This window comes from Spodoptera frugiperda, chromosome 25 (genome assembly GCF_023101765.2).
Source record: "Spodoptera frugiperda isolate SF20-4 chromosome 25, AGI-APGP_CSIRO_Sfru_2.0, whole genome shotgun sequence".
NCBI lineage: Eukaryota > Metazoa > Arthropoda > Insecta > Lepidoptera > Noctuidae > Spodoptera > Spodoptera frugiperda.
The window spans coordinates 21,969,848-21,987,613 of NC_064236.1; the positions used below are offsets into that span (position 1 = coordinate 21,969,848).

Below are 17,766 nucleotides of genomic sequence, written 5' to 3' on the forward strand. Positions count from 1 at the left end.
GCCTGGAGACTGTGCCGGACTACCGCCGTGGGATTTGGAGGCGAAGGTGCTCGCGCGCGTCTCCAGTATGCCCGCCGACGCGCGTCTCAGGGCGAAACTCCACTGCCGCGCCATATTAGAGCGTGAGCTCCGGCGCGATCTCATGGCGGAATGGCAGCAATGACTATCGCAACCAAGGACTGGGCTCGCTGTCATTGCAGCGGTAAGTCCCGTCTTTGAGGAGTGGCGCGGGACGATCTCCGACCACCGTAAGTGCGGGCCTGCGGACGGCGAGCAAGGGTAGTTCGCCGCCCGACCAGAACCAGACCCGTGCGTGCGGCGCGTCGCGTTGTGCGCGCTCCTTAAAGAGCCATCAGACCACCACAGATGGGGCCCAGTAGGGCTGATGCCTGATCCGGAGCTGCGGACTACCTAGCGGGTTTATCGGAGATCTGGCTCGAAGGGCAGAACTAGGAACGTGGTGGTTTTTAGTCAGTAAGAGTCTGACACTCCCTCCCGCCTCGCCCAAGGCGGTAGAAGTCATTGGGTGATTTTCCCCCCTCAAAAAAGGCCCTCGACACTATATAACCATTAATATAATTTTTATTATTACAAACAATTGTACAGTCATCGGCAAATAGCACCATTCTATCATCGATTGAGTTGGGAAAGTCGTTAATGTATATAAGGAAGAGGAAAGGACCGAAAACACTGCCCTGAGGAACACCAAATTTAACTATTCGAGGGCTTGATCTGTACTCAGTTTCATTTTTGTTTTAGGACACATTTTGCTTGTGATCTGAGTTATGTTAGTGAGATATGATCTGATTTAATTGAAAGTATTGCCTCTAATGCCATACATCTCCAGCTTATTCAGTAATATTAAGTGGTCAACAAAAATAAGAAAAAATATAAATTAACGTAGAAAAACATATAAATAAACATAGGAAGGTGAAGTGAGTACTTATCATCATCATCTTAGTAATTTTGAGCTAATTGATTAAATTTTGCTAAAGTCTTGTCTTTAGTGTTTCTGTGGAATCAGGAATGTGCATATACTTCACATTTTGATAAATTTAGGTCAAGGTCAATTCAAATTCAGTTTTTATTTTAATACATTAAGTCTTTTATAACAACGTCGATTTCACCTCCTGGAGTTCCGTCAGCTAAAATAATAGGTGAAAACGTCGTCTACAGATCGTCTCTTTGACATCCGCTGGCCGATTCTATGAAAGTGCCCTTATAGAGTAATATTGAAAGGTATCGATTTTAAGAAATTATCAAATTCGGCATTGCAATATTCACCTCTGTTATCGCTTTAAAGAAATTCATTTTTCATTCGCGTTAAGGTGTGTCTTAACATAGCGCGGCATTTGATTGCATGTTTTTTTTCCACATTATTGAGTAAATAAATAAATCCATCGAGACAACGTTTTTCAATAAACCTTTCCGAAGCCCGAAATAACGCATGACGCTCGCGGTCAGCGGACAACCGAGGTTCTCTTTCAGAAGAGGTTTCTAAAGACCGAGGCAATGCATGGCGTTGCCGCTCTTCACTGAGTCGCATTTGTCTAGCTATCTAACTAACCTTCTGCTTTTAGCTATTCTGGAATAATGCGACAAATTAGACCGTTTTCTTCTAGGCATTATTTTACTTAAAATGAAATAATTAAGAAACGTTACCACACGACCATTTTATGTTCTGTCGAACAAATGCTGAACTAACTGTTAGATTAGTTTTATACCAAAGCCAAAACATCCAATCAATCAATTCCAATTTTTTTTTATTAACTATAGGTTCTCGCTTGACCGCTATCTCACCTGATGGGAAGCGACGATGCGGTCGACGATGGAGCGCGCTTACCTAGAAGTAACCTATTCACTCTTGATTTAAAGATTCCAGGGTTGTAGCTTTCGGGAAACACAGACTCCGGCAGGGAATTCCATTCCTTAGCTGTACGTATGATGAATGTACTTCCAAAATGTTTTGTGCGTATAGATGGGATATCCACCATGTATCGATGACGCATTGCCGTACGCCTGGTCGTCCGATGATGGAACGGGCTAGGCGGAATTAAATTGTGCAATTGCGACGCACACTCCCCGAAATGCAGCCGATAGAAAACCGACAGGCTAGCAACTCGGCGTCGGTGCTCTAGACTATGAAGCTTCGACTCGACAAGTGCATCATTGCCAATGATCCTCTTGGCTCGTCTCTCGATTGCCTCGAGTGCATCAAGCTGGTATCGGGCTGATCCGTCCCAAAGATGAGAGCAATACTCCATACATGAGCGAACTTGATAAAGCTTGAGCAAAAATTGAAGTCGGTTAAATATAGAACCGAATCAAATCATAGACAACTAACGACCGACAATGATCTATGAACCCCAGGGTAGTCATTACACAACCGAGAATCTTAAAAACCGCGATCTAGGTTGATGACTTATTTCATCAACGCCATCTATGGAGCATAGTGTTCAACACTACAACCGCGCCCGCGCGCATTGTATTATTTGTTATTTTATTACCTCTTATAACTTTTATAAAAGATTAAGATACATATATTATTTTTCGTGACTAATATTAACAAATAGATATATTTGTAGTGTTTAAAAATTTTAAAGCAGTGCTTGAAGTCAGTTTTCAGTTGGCCATAAATATGTATTCATAACACCTTCCATTGATCTCATTAGCCAGTATTTTTTTTTTTTTAAAGGGACAAGCCCGCCACAACCTCCCACACCGCTGCAACTCCTGTAAGCCAGGATCTACAGTAGATACAACCATGAAAACACCGGAACATTGAAGTCCGGCGCGTCCCAGGGACATGAATGACTGTCTTGGATCCCGCAACGAAATAAATCAGAAGATATTATTAGAGGAGAAGAAAAGAAAACGATAGTTTCCACTTCCCTCGGTGAATTTAATGCAGGAGACAGAATGACTTAAGCCTTAAGGCACAAAGAGACTCCACAACTGGGAGAAGCCCAGTCGCCAAGCACCACGGAAATTTGACTTAAAACTAAGTGGGTCCTATGTGTGAGCTGTTATACTTGCTTCCAATAATAGGTATGGCAAAAACGCCTAAACGCACGGAAATTCGTTCTAGACTCCACAAGGTCCGTATAATAGACTACACCTGATGAAACAATTAAATTATCTAACATAGTGTTACGCTCAGATTGCCAGAGACCACACTCCCAGAGTATGTGATGGGCGGATTGCTCATGTTGCAACTCCGCTGTCGAACATTGGCACCATGGTGAATCAACGAGTTTAAATGAGAACAATTTGCTTTTAAAGTTGCCATGGCCAGTAAGAAACTGGGCAACACAGTGATCCACCTCCAACCATGTCCTCTCCAGTCGCTCATGCACGGATGGAAAGAACTGGTAAAGGTGACGGCCCTTGGTGGAAGATTCCCATCTGCACTGCCATTCAATTAGAAGCTCATCCCAGACGTCCGTTAATGGCTTAAGCAGTCTAGCAATTTTGTTTCGATCACGTTGTGCTAGAAAGTTTGCGGAAAAGTTAGGTCTCGCATTGTAATACATAGCAGCACGTCGCTGCACCTCAAGATCGACTGGAAGTAGTCCCGCGAGCACAGGTAGGGCCTCTGTGCTAACCGTCCTATAAGCCTTACACAGAAAGATCAAGGCTAGACGCTGACCTTGAAGAAGCTTCCGCCGTACCGCGCCTATTGTGGCCCTATCAGCCCATACTGGTGCCCCGTAGCACACGCATCCTAGGTAGGTTGCTCCATATATGGTTTTGAGCGTAAGAAAAGAGAGACCCCAGGTAGCCTTCGAAATTCGCGTGAGTGCATAGAAATTATTTTTGGCTTTCTCACTAATAGCCTTAATATGTTCAATAAAAGAAAAGTTTTTTTCTAAGACTAGACCGAGATAGCAAACCGACTCCTTTCGTTTTACGGGAACGTTTTTGAATTTAATGGACGGCCATGATTTCAAGTTTCCTTTAAGCAATAGCTGGTAAGTTTTATGTGGTGCAAAAGTTAATCGATTACGTTCACCCCAACGCGAGATCTCACCGAGGCAGTCTTTAGCTAGATTCTCCAGTCCGGCGCGGGTATTTGACTGTATTAACAAAAGGCCATCATCCGCATATCCAGTCAATGTACAACCAGAAGGAAGGGGGATCGCGAGCAAATCATCAAACCCTAGATTCCATAGATACGGGCCAATAACCGAGCCCTGAGGACATCCCATTGACAATGACTTCGACCGCGAATAATGACCAAGTTTCAGTTTTACAGAACCGTGAAGAAAATACGTGTATATTAGTTTGTATATGTTACTGAAACAGCCACGCCCTTTAAGTTTTAGGAGTAACATTGGCCACCACGCGTTATCAAAGGCACCGGAAATGTCTAGAAAAATACCTACTACATATTTGTGCTCAGATGAATTCACCGTGGTTCGGACAGAGAGAGCCGCGTCAACAGTAGATTTACCTACAGTGAAGCCAAATTGATTATTGTGAAATTTCGGTCCACCGGGCATTAAACGAGGAACGATAAGCCGCTCAAGGAGTTTTCCTAATGATGGTAAAAGCGTAATAGGCCGGTATGACTTAGGGTCATCGGGTGGCTTATTTCCATTCTTAGGTATTATGCGAATGAATCCACGTCGCCATATACGAGGAAAGACGCCCTCCGCTATACAACGATTAAACACGGTCAGGATCGCATCAGCCGCAGATTTACACGCTTCTATTATCATTTTATTTGAAACCTTATCCTCACCAGACGATTTATTCAAAGGCAAGGTTTTAACAACAGTTACGAGCTCGTTAATGGAAGGAAGATCAGACACCGGTGAATCGGGCGGTATAGCTGCCCACGACCTAATCTGCTGATGATAATCATTGTCTGTCTCGGATACATCGTCCGGGATGAGTTCATCGAGTAGAACTTCCGTTGTCTCCTCAATACCAATGGTGTGAACATTGTTGACTTTTATGTTCTGTACGAATGCCAGATCGACGGATCTGTTGGCTTTGAACTCATGGTACAGAGGCGACCACGGACCCTCGCTATCCAGTCTCTGCACTACTTTCCGCAACAGGTTACCCTTGGCTTTCTCCACTGAAGCTCTATAGCGTGACCTGGCAACTCTAAACGCAATCAATGCTTCATCAAATGCAAAACTGTGACTTTACGTTTCTTCAATCTATTTAAGTGTTTGCGCGCTCTACGGAAGCATTTACGCTGTTCAACCAGATAATTATTCCACCAGTCACATCTGCGCGTACTGGTCAAGGAACCCCGACCAAACGCAATGTCGGCACAGTAAGTAAAAGTATCCGACAGATTTCATTAGCCAGTATAACAAAATTACTGATAAGTATTTCATAACATTTAGGACTAACATACACCTGCAGTTTCGTAAGATGTCAGCTGAGTACATTCACCCCTCGTGTGGTGGTCCCCTTCGTCTAGACACTTCGACCCTGACCTTTCTTTAGAAATTTCACATTATATTTCCCCCTCACGATAGCTGTTTGCTTATACTCGGCCTTAACCTTGGCTTTCGTTTAAACTGTTATGGGTGCTTTTATGGAAGTAAGATTTATGAATAATGTCCAGATGACCAGTAACATATAAATTAATTACGTAAAGTCGAATGTTTTCACAAATTCAAACATCAATCATTATATAGGTATATTACTAGAAGATTTTCCTGTTTTAATGAACCATCCCTAAACCATCCCCTAACTAAAAGTTGCCTACCTTAAGTTGCTCATTAACTAACCCCTTACGAAAGAAAAAGGATAAAACAACCATCTAGAGTCTGCTTGTGCATAACTTGTTACAGAGTGTTGATCGGCTATGTATGTTTACTTGCTTGGGTGCTGGGAATAGATGGACTCACCGACATGCAATGGCAAAAACAACACAAAACACACTATGTAAAATCGTGTGCGATGAGGCGTAGGCTGCCATTTCCATACACACACCTAATATCTATCTTTGTTTACCAAATCGAATATATGCAAAAATAGTAGGTACCAAGTTCCAAGCTCTACCGCTATACATTTATCTTGACATTTAAAATTATTAATTTGAGAATTTCGAATCCAAGATATAATTCATAATTGTGTCAATAAGATGTTATAAATGAAAAATCGCTGATAGATATAACGTTCATAATATATTGAAATGATATTTTAGGTAAAATAAAAGATTAGTAGATACTTAACGTCGTATTATAGACCACGCTGGTGTAGGGGTGAGGTCGCGGGGAGAGCACGACTGCGCGCGCGCTGCGGCACACCTTCGAGACACTACTTTCTTCGGCTCGACAGGGTGCACGCTAGCTCAGGCATTTAATTGTTTAAGAATATTCGGAATTAAACAATTGTAATACGGTTCATTTTGTTTTAATTATGAATTATGAACATTATATTGTGAATTTAGAAAATAAAAAAATAATAATTAATGAAATATAATAAATTAAACAATAAATTACATCAATTCTTATTGATTTCTATTTGGTGATTACGTATTTGTTAAAACCTTTTGCAACAAAGTACAATCCTTAACAATTATGTCGATGCGCAGGTTCTTTCTTGCCATTATAAATCCTTGCCTGAACTAGGCGACGAATCAGAAACTTATTTCAAAATAAAATATAATCCATATTCATTCCTTGTAAAGTTAAAGTCGTCGTCTAAAGGTTGAGAACCACTGACTCTGAGTTGGTCAAGCGTAAGTGCGTTATATACGTTATTTCGATAACTAATGAGAAACAGTTCTAACTACTAGACGGCGACTAATTAAAAGGTAATCTTCTTCGTTTTAATATTTTTGATAATGACAATATGTATTTCTATTTCGGTGTTATAAAATTGGTCGGTCCACTTTACGAATTGATCGCGCATGCGCGTATGAAAGACGCGTCGCTCGTCCACCCGATCAATTACTGCGCCCCACGGCAGTTGCCCTCCGTGAATTTACTGAGGCGTTCGGTTCTCTCTATCCCGATTTATTTTTATCATGTAAGTGAATCTTTATAAATTATTTATATTTTCTCGACCAAATTTTTTCCGTTTCAACAAAACAAGTGAATGGAAAATGTGATTAAAAGTCGTAAAAAGTAGCAACCATCTATAAGCAGTACCTATAGTATTTTTTCCATGTATATTTGCAATATATATACGTGTGTGTCAATAGGTTGTTTTGTGTTTTGATGTAATTGACTATACTTAACTGTATACTCTAACAACGACTCTTCCAACCGGCAAATCCGTCCACTCAGACGGACGCCATTTTAAATGTGTATTCTCCAAGTTACATTCTTTGTTCATAATTTTTATACTTTGTTTTAGCCAAGACGGGGCAACCAACATCAAAACCAGGTGTTAGAAGGCGTAGAAAGTCCGTGTATATAATGGATCAAAGTAAAAGAGCAGCGATTCGAAAGGTATGATAGCACTGTTTATAAGCTTTAATAAGGAACTTACTAAATCTGATGCGAAGCGTAATAAAATGTATTTTAAGTTGCTCGATAGTAATATAACTATTACCTAGTAGGTGTAAAATTTTAAAATTAAATTTCCGGACAGAATAGCTATACATTGCTTTATGCGTCACTTGTTTAGGAGAATAGGATATTTATTAATAGTTCATAAGAGTTTAAGCTTAGCGTCCTAGAAATTGGGCTCGCTGTCATTGCAGCGGTAAGTCCCCTCTTTGAAGAGTGCAAACACATAATTATCTAAATGTTTGTTATTTCTAATTATGCCGTATTGAAATTATTACAATGGCGAAATCTTGTGCTAAGCAGATTTATTAAATAACGCATTGTACGAGTATATCTGAACAAGGTCCTAACATAACATCGATTGCGACTGTTTTTAATGACAGCAATGCAGCAGCGCTTCTATTGACAATGCAATTGGCGTCTATTGTAACCTATACACGAATCAAGCAGAATTCTTCCTAACGTTGATTTATTTCTTTCTAACGTTAGTTTTCTTCTTTATTTATTTGCTTGTTTTATTGCAATGTTATAGTACATAGGCGGATATAATGCCACAGTCATTTCATCTTGTCGTGTTGAAAAGAGTTGCCGAGACAATTCTTTGTCGTTAATGACACAACTGTCTTATTTTAGGAGCTGGTAAAACATTTCCTGAAGGAGTTGGGGGTACGAACCGATCCGGAAGAGGATGCTGACGAAGAAATGGAATGTGAGTACTACTCTACAAATACACTCATTAAATTGCTTACAAATAATGTCTGAACTCTGAAGTATATTAACCAATATTTCTACAAGATAGCCCCTTCATTCAATGTTTGGACTATTCTGGGCTGGCCACGGTATAGGTCCACCTCTTCGAATCCACTTATTGCGATAATTAGTATCTAGACACCCTCTGGCACTCCTTCTGTAATCTGCATCCACCGACATTTTGAAGCCTCATGTGACGAATGTAACCGCGCAGGAGTAGCTAGTCTAATATAATATTATGATTTCCTTAAAAAAGTTTAACTATTCTGTTAATTAAATCATGTGTTTTATTTTTTTGATAGACCAGTCTGCTTCGCCGGTACAGCGAGAAGCCGATTCGACTGAGGCCAGGCAAGTGAGTGAATATATGAAGAAAATCAAGTCTTTCTTCATAGAACACCGTACAAGATCTGAGCTCCAAAGCCTTAAACGCAGAAGAATGTCATCATCGTCTGATGATGATGCTGATGATAATGATGCTGATGATGATGAGGATGATGAGGATGAGGATGAAGAATATTTTAAGCAGCGGGCAGAAAGGCGAAAGAAGCATAAGGCGTACCCTCCTGGGCAAGTGAAACCGCGCCGCATCATGACTGCTAGGTCTACTATGCCTGTTGTAGTCACGAAGGTGGACGATCGTCCGTTACCATCTCGTTCAAACCATTAATAAGGGTGGATAAGATATCGTCAACATAGATGGAGTTCACACGAGATATAATTTTTGTACGTTCTTCACTCTGATACATTCTTGATATGGCTATGTAGGTACGGTACTTGGTTTGTAACTTAACAAACAAAAGACAGCCAGATTTAACAATACTATTTAATAAAAACTAAGCTGGTGTTTGGAGTCGTCTGTAAGAAGTTAGGTTGTAAGATTTCATTCGCGAGTTCATTCTTCGTCTATTTACAAATTGGTATGCTTCATAATTAAAAACGTAAAACAGTACGTGTGTTCGTTTGTAACCGTTTTGTGTGAATCCAGTTGGGTGAGAGTTTTTCTATTTACCGCTCACCGTAAGTTTAACAACAATTGGCGTTTTTTTTTCATTTTATTTTGTCATTGAGATAAAAGTTATATTCGTATATAAAGTAATATAATATTACTTTATACGAATAGTTTGAGTAAAAAGAAAATGTATTTGTGAAAAATATTGTGCTCAAAACAGGGAAAGGTTAGGTACCATTTCATTTCAACTTATGTATCATCATTGTAAGGAACCCTGTAAGACTGAAGGTCAACTTGTATTTTATATACATATGTAGTGTTTACGGGTGACACGACCCATGCCTGTGCGAGCTTTGTAATAACAGGCGAAAATCAACAGATTTTCTCTGCTTTTTACCCTAGACATAGTTACTGGACAAAAATTGCACGAAATTTTGATCTCAGACTTTTTTGTATAAATTATTATGAACTTTTAATGCAGGTGAAATATTTTATTCGGATTAAATTTTACAATGTAATAAAACGTGTCGACATCTTGAAGACACTGTAGAACGACCAAGTAGAACGTTAACAGTAGGTATTGTAATATAAAATTGTTACACAATTGAGTATAAGTATCGTCATCCGGTCCGTACATCTTTAAATAATAATACAATATCTCATAATATGAATTTTAGGGTACAATATTATCTGAGATAATTTAAAGGTGATGTGTCATGTAACCTGTAACTCTGCATATAATTTATAATATCAGCGCAAAGCTGTAAACTTTTAAACAAATGTAGGTATGTGTGGGACTGAAAGTTTAGGGCTTAATATCATGGCGGTATAGGTGTTACTTATTAGGAAGGAAAAGGCTGATTTTTCGGAATGAATGAATTTACATTTACGTAGGATATACTCAGGGCAACCACTGAAACGTACTTAGTACTATTACGACTCTGAGTGTTAAAGCCGGTGTGCTCGTTGACTTCTATCAATCACATCAGTCCAATGATTTACAAACTCTCAAGACGGCATACATATAATTGAAGTCCATAAAATGTAATAAATTTAACACAAAACCTTGCTAGTACTAGTACAGGCCCCGAAAATAAGCAACTTTTTGTTTTATCTCACTAAAGCAAAAAGAAAATATGTTAGAAATAAAACTTTTCTTACCAAGTAAGTATTCGGGTAAAACGAAATTTATGATAAATATTCTGACTTTTTCATACAAATTGAAACAGCAAAATTTGTTTGTAAATTTTCATAAATACTAAAACGATTGTTCCATTCCGTGGCTTGGCCCAACACCATATACTTCGTGTACCTAAATACTGGTTTATAGGTAGATGTGTTGTTTCCGAAAATATCAAAGCTTTAGAAACAAGCTTGACAGGGGCGGATTAATTGAATTTCAAAATTATAATGGCTAGTAACCGTAGACACGCATTAATCCAATTATTGACAGATATCAAATGTTGGAAGATCGGTTTAGACAGGACTCAAACGTAAACCCTTTGGGTCTGGTGTCAGACACAAGCTACCTAGGAATATTGGATTTCAATAGAATCAGCATTAAATCATATACACCGTGCGCATAGTGTCCACTTGCTTCCACTTAACACATACATAAAATTGATTAAAACGTCTTCGGTGTTGATAACCTTAGTAAACTTGAAACAAGAAGTAGCTACGTTGACGCACGCAGCGCGTTAATAGTAAAATGAAGCACAATCTAATAATCTTGACCAGTTTATTTTATATTCTAAGATTAAAGTGTGTGTGTAGATTTAAATTATTTTTTTTTAGCAGTAAGTAGTTGTAGATGAGTAATGACTAAAGGACTTAGATTGTAGATCAGTGTATCAGGTATAATATCATGTATTAGTACGTACTCTATACTGAGTGATTCTCTTTTAGATGTGTGTTTGTGTAACAGTGATACGAAAGGCTAACATCTAATTTCATCATAATTCTTAAATGATATATATACAATATAATGGAAACATTCTTTAACAATGATAATAATAGAAGAATAATAAACTTTTGTTAAATTTAAAAATGGCGACGTTGATTTAAAAAAAAATACACATGCGTGAATATTCCGCTCATATATTATGTAGTTATCAAAAAATACATATACATGTACTCTTGATTTAGACAAAAACACAAATGTAAATAAAATAAAAATTGAATGCTGAAAATTAATTACAAATACTGCTGACAATTTTCTAAAGTAAAAAATTGGTGATATTGAATTTTAGGATTGATAATTTTACAGTTCTAGAAAAAAGCTGGTATCACGAATATCTATATACTATGTATGTGTTACAAAATATGTATGAAATAAGTCGAGTTTTCTTGCCATAATATTGGATGGCTACGTTTTTCAACTGTTTTGTTCTAAAATGTTTGTATCATCTGATTTATTTGTATAATGTGCTCTGATATTGTGCATGTACGTATACATTCTTTTTAAAATGCCCCAAAAATTTGTGATTGGCTAACAATGCTGTAAAAGCGTATATCTAAGGACTTATTGCCCTTTTCTAGACGGAATGCAGGATTATGATTGTATCCCTTAAGGGGGGATTATTTTTATGGCTATATTTCAATTTCTATTTTTGTAAAATGAAACATTAAATTGAAAGGTCATTAATGGCCTTTCCTGCCTGCGTTCCCTTCATATCAAAATATTTTATACTAAGCAAGCAATCTTAATTATGTATTTATATTTATTAATAATAACCATGCAATTGTACTACTGCGTATTAAATTTTTCTAATAAAATGATGTATTATTTATTAACTTGTTATGTAGCAGTAGTTCATAAGTGTTGAGGCGGCCTACGACGGAGCACGTCTGACCATTCATTCGGGCAACCTATTCACTCCGGATTTGCACACCCAGGTTATAGGTAGGGATCAGGAATTAACAGATACAGTTATGTACCTGGTGTATGTAGGTGAGTTCCGTTTACCGTTCGTCGATATACTTATGTGATGGTGGATAGCGGCGCGACGCGGTGCGGTGACAAATCTTTCGTTAACATTAAAATTTACCTAAATTACACACATGACATCACCAGCCGGCGACGTGTCCTAAACTTGCTCGCGTCCTGTTAAAAAGGATGTTTAGACACGAAAACGAACGGTGAGTGGCGGCAATCCTTTGTTCCGCACCGCCGCTGTCTGCACGAACTTGTCTCCAATGCAACAGTGACCGCGACGTAAGCCCGGGACAGGAACGATTTGTTTGCGCGGCCTGCTTATGAAAGAATCCCTCCTTGAGAGACGTCCTCAGTCTTGTCAATGTACCGCCAGGTTGTGTCAATTCTCAAGTGTATACGTCAGTATTTGTAAAGTCGATTTAGTAGTCGTGTAAACAAGTACATATTTACTAATTTAATATACACGGTGTAACAAAATGGGGGTATACATATCAAATGCACGGTTTCTAGATAACATAATAAACGATACAGGAAGGGTTTTTTAAACTCATGTTTTCATGGATCGAAATTATGAATTTTTCTAATACATAAAATTCCAGAAACCGAACATCAAAATTAGGTAGATACAGGTACAGAAGAAATGTTTCGTAATTAGCGAGTGACCCCTGTAGTGTTGTGACACGTTTGTATGATTTAAAATCAAGAGCCATGCGACACCAAGTATTTGATACCGTTTAAAACCCATATTTTTTATACAACCTGTGATCTAAAATAAAGATATAAAAAGGGAGGGAGGATTGAAACAACAAGATTTTACTTTAAAATAATCTATTACAATATAATTAGGATGGAAATAAAATTACAGTTCGATAAATATATTTATATAATATTAGTTAAACCAGAGATAATTTTTTAGTAAGTAATGAATACAAATGATTGATAAATACTTAGCTTACCGATCTTGAAATGCAACTCTTCCTAACGATGACATTACCTTACGTTACAAATGATTAAATGCCAAAAAGCTTCATAATCTCACCCTGTTCCCTTTCCTGTTCAGTGTGCTTGGTCTCAAAAGACCAACCATCCAAGTCTTAACCATCTCACTCATATATTATAGATAAATAGATACTTCACGTTATTCCGATATAATAACTTAACAAAGATAAATTAGATGACAATATCTCTTGGATATCTTGTCTACTACACGTCTGCTAAATACCTACATTTATCTTTTATATTAGTTAATATAAGAATAATATAGTTTATAATTATGAAATCTTAATTGTTATTACATTAGTATTAATGTATCTTTAGTTTTATGACACACACATATAAGATATTCGTTAAATATAATTATTTATCAATAGATGTGACAAAAATAAATATTTTTGTACACACTACAAAAGTGCCAAGAAGAAGAGACGAAGTCGTTTAGGGATGGAATTTAAGTTTTTGTGTAAATGGCATCTATTCCTTATATGGACAAAGATTAAGATTTATAAACACCCAAGCTAAATTCTAGTAAAAGTGTAGTAGATGCAAAGGAGATAATTACGACTCCATATATTTTTGGCTCTTTTCTGAAAGAGCCGACGAAAAAAGTTATGTGTCGATAGAGTTAAATTTCATTTGGAGCAAAAGTTGTAGAAATCTGAGGTTGTCATATCATACCCGAATGGTGCAAGACTTGGAACGAGGTGATTTTAGTAGGTAGCGGTCCTTCCAGCTCCCCCCAAGACGGGAAGAGTCCATAGAAGATACTTTACTAAAAAAATGTAAATTGCCTCAGAAACTTTATTCTAGCAATATCGATCATTATTTTACGTATAGCGCTGCGCACCTTTTGAGAGCACTTACAAACCCGGCGAACTCGTTACAAACCTCATGGAGCCCGAGACCTTTCCAACGAAGGCAAAATTGTGGAAATCGGTTCGTGCAGTCTGGAGTTATAGCGTCAGGAAGGAAAACCCGACTTATTTTTATATAATAGATTAAACGTATAAAATATGATGAATCTTCGAACTCGTATAACTTCTACCTCCTGTATCCTACATTTTTTACGCAATATTAATATTATTGCTCTAAGTGACTTGTTCTATCGATACGTACCATTGTTTTTTCGTCGGCACTTTCAGAAAAAGCCTAAAAATAATGATATCTTTTTCTATTTACTGATTTTTGAACGATTTAACTTTGTTCACATTTTGCTTTTACAATACACAATTATACGTAAGTAACTATGCATGTATATCTAATTTGCCTTCGCGAAAGCATCAGGATTTTAGTTGAGTTTGGTTTTAATGAAATCTAAACATAGTTCTTAATAAACATCTGTTCATCTATAATAATTGTCTTAGCAATTATCTTTGAAAAATAAAACATAGGTAAGTCTTAATTTATACCTACCGACAAATATGTATTTAGAAATATATTTAAAATAAATTTGCTGGCATGAGCTGCCCGCCCGTTACTTAAAAGTAGTTTCGTATAGAGATATCCGAGCTGGCAACGTTCCCCAACCGCATATTTATATATACAGAAAAAACCCTTAATATATTTATAAGGTTATTCAGCAGTAACAAGGAATAAACTGAATAATCAGAATTTTTAGATTAGTTATTTATTATTGTAAAGAAAGTTCAAATTCAAAAAGACTTGCACTTTTTCTTTTACCTACTGGGCCTATTTCGCTCACTTTTCGTATAGTGTCGGCCAAGATGATTTTGATATGGTTTAAATTAAGTCATATGAATTTTCTCTATGCGGTATATAGATTGATAAGTTCTTGCCGTATTTATCAATAATTTTAAAATCATTGTAGACATATCGATGACAAGTGACAATGATTTAAATTTCAGTTGATAATGATATTATCAGTCAGTTTACAAAGTTTGTTGACTGAACAGAAAAGACCGATGCTTTAGCGGGAATTAGAGCCGTAACGGGAGCCGGTACCGTGACGAGAAGCGTAGCGAGCGCCGTAGCTGTAGCGGCTGTCCGAGCAGTAACGAGAGTCGGGGCCATAGCGGGGGTCGGGGCCATAGCGGGAGCCATAGCGGGCACCGTAGCTGAAGCGGGAGCCGTGACCGCGGGGAAAACCGAAGCCATAGTTGTAGCGGACACCAGAGCCGTAGCGAGAGCGTGAACGAGTATTGGACTCGGTTGCGCTACCGGAACCAGAACCAGATGCAGTACCAGAAGCGGTGCCGGTATCAGATTCAGACCCAGAGCTGGTGCCAGGGTCAACCAGTTCAAACTCGTATTCCACCCGATTAGGCCTCTTCAACAAATACATCATCTCCGCTAGATATGCCTCCATATTGGCATCATCTTTCATTTTCAAACGGATCATGTGGGTAAGGGTCTCGTAGCTGGAGTCCGGGGAGATGAACCGATCTCCTGTAATCAATATAAGAACCCGAATGAACTATACCTGGTTAAAAAAGAAAATTATTCGCACCACCGTTATTTACTGCTCACACAGTTTAAACAATATACAAACTAAATCACTGTTGGATTACGGTATCTTTTTCCTTTTTGCTTATTAAAAATAAAAGTGAAAAGAAAAAAATAATGTTTTATGATAGGTATTTTGTGTGATATCTTTAATGACGAGAATGCATTGTAGTGATAAAAAGGAAGTAGAGCTAGTCATCGATATTTTTTTCCGACGTGAAAGAAAAGTTATCGATTTCTCTTATCTGGGACAGTAAACCACATCAGATAGGATATTTTGGTCAACACGAGATGAAATTTGAGCCGACCATACAGCAGCAGAATACCACTACTGAGTTCTTACAAACCCTTTCAAAATGTTAAGTACAATATAGCAATAACTCCAATATGTTTTTAGATAAGATTCAAGGTTAACAATGGTGTCTGCAGAATAAACATTCCATAAAATTGAAGAACATAATGCTCTTTCTGTTGTAATCAGGAAATAAATATTACTTACGGAGCATCTGGATCTTAATGAGCGCCACAATCCTGTTGAGCACGTCCTGCAAATAATAGGAAACCATATTGGAACGTATTCACTGTTACTGTTGGAATGAGTTTACAAATATCTTCAGACTGAATGAAATTTTAATAATTTTATCGTTACACGCGGGAGAACAGTCGTGGTGTCTTAGCCTTATTTATAAGTAATTTACAATCGCAGAAATGCAGATATGATTTAAAATAGAGTGAATTTTATGTTGCGTACATATTTGGTGAATTTGAATACAAGAAAAGCTTGCGCGTAGTTCGCGAGTTGCATGCGTTCTAGCAGTGCATTCCCTTGCCCTGATCTGAACGCACCGTTATCTTGTATCATATCATATAACATACAGGTTTATTGAATGAAATATTGAATACTTACAAAAACTTGAACGACGTCTACTTCGTAATAAGCCACTTTCTTGGGAAAGCGTAATTCTTCCGACTGGTCTAGTGATTGTTGCCTGGTGTGGTCATGGAGAGCACAATGGCAATTGCACTGTGCTTGGTGTTCAGCCATCTGAAAAAATATTTCCACTATTGTTTAATATTTTAATAATAAACAAAATGCCTTTTATATTTATTTTCACTTTGATAATTAATCATCAGATCATCAATTACATTTACATTGACGCGTGCGCCATTTTGAATGCCACTAATAAAATAGGTACATAAATATTCAAGTCATCATTCATGAAAATATTATTAATGAAAATATATAGATGACACGATATGAAGCTTCTTTACTCTTTTTAATCCACAGATGTAATGTTATTATGTTTTTGTATAAGACGAAGATTAATAAATTGAAACTTCGTTCTATTCATATTCGCACACAACGACCGTTTTCGCATTTATTCACCAAAACAAAAACAAACAATGATGCTTACATTGTAAACAGACGCTCCCAAAGCCACTAAACAATTACGACAACAGAAACAACACTCAAGTATACAGCAAGCAGTTAGACTGGGGTGGGCGTCCTGAATCTAGTCCTTTCGATATTCAGTCAGTCATGCTGTCGATAAAGCTACGCATGCGCTTACATTCTCAACCCTTTGTGAAAATTAAAACTACTGACTGTGTCTATGCATGAAAGATGATGTTTGTATTGCATTTTTTTATTTTATTTTTTTTACTGAGCACAAATTTATAGCCTTAATAATTTAAAATTCTTATTACAATCAGTTTGCTATTTTAAATGTATGGTTGGTGTAGTGGCTGCTGCGCAATATGCTACGGGCTCGATTCCCGCACTGAATAACCATTTGTGTCATCCACAGATTATTGTTCCGGATCTGAGTGTCTTGTTAATGTGAAATGATGGGTCTGTAAAATCACCCACGACACTGGAAAAAATTATAGCGAGGGGCAAGGTTAGATTTTGTAGAAAATGAATTCATTTTATAATAAATTTATACAGGACGATCGTAAGAGTGCGTCCACATATGGCGTATGTGTCGCGAATGAGCACATCGTGAACCGTTAGTTAGCTGCTCGCGAGCTGCGCGTGTGCATTTTTGTTCATGTGTTGCTTATGCGCCGCCCGCACGCAACCTATACGCCGTACGTGAACAGAGCGCGTGCGTTTTTTTGTTTTCTTTTAAAAATAGGATTTTGGCACCAACGCCTTTGTTTCTTCCTAGGAACCTAATGATGCA

At 37.7% G+C, this 17,766-nt stretch overlaps 2 protein-coding genes across 2 annotated transcripts; one reads left to right on the forward strand and one right to left on the reverse strand.

The window, feature by feature from the left end:
- Window positions 1-6,820: 6,820 nt before the first annotated feature.
- Window positions 6,821-11,961, forward strand: LOC118266634 (uncharacterized). The gene is made up of 4 exons (XM_035580102.2): window positions 6,821-6,999; window positions 7,330-7,424; window positions 8,118-8,193; window positions 8,537-11,961. Exons 2-4 carry the CDS (start codon window positions 7,392-7,394, stop codon window positions 8,902-8,904), a joined length of 477 nt encoding a protein of 158 aa, XP_035435995.2. The 5' UTR covers window positions 6,821-6,999; window positions 7,330-7,391; the 3' UTR covers window positions 8,905-11,961.
- Window positions 11,962-12,932: 971 nt separating this feature from the next.
- On the reverse strand, window positions 12,933-17,139 carry LOC118267089 (uncharacterized). The gene is made up of 4 exons (XM_035580869.2): window positions 16,996-17,139; window positions 16,488-16,625; window positions 16,080-16,125; window positions 12,933-15,523 (listed from the first exon to the last, which is right to left on the reverse strand). The coding sequence occupies exons 2-4, from the start codon at window positions 16,623-16,625 to the stop codon at window positions 15,045-15,047; spliced, it is 663 nt and encodes a 220-aa protein (XP_035436762.2). The 5' UTR covers window positions 16,996-17,139; the 3' UTR covers window positions 12,933-15,044.
- Window positions 17,140-17,766: the final 627 nt, after the last annotated feature.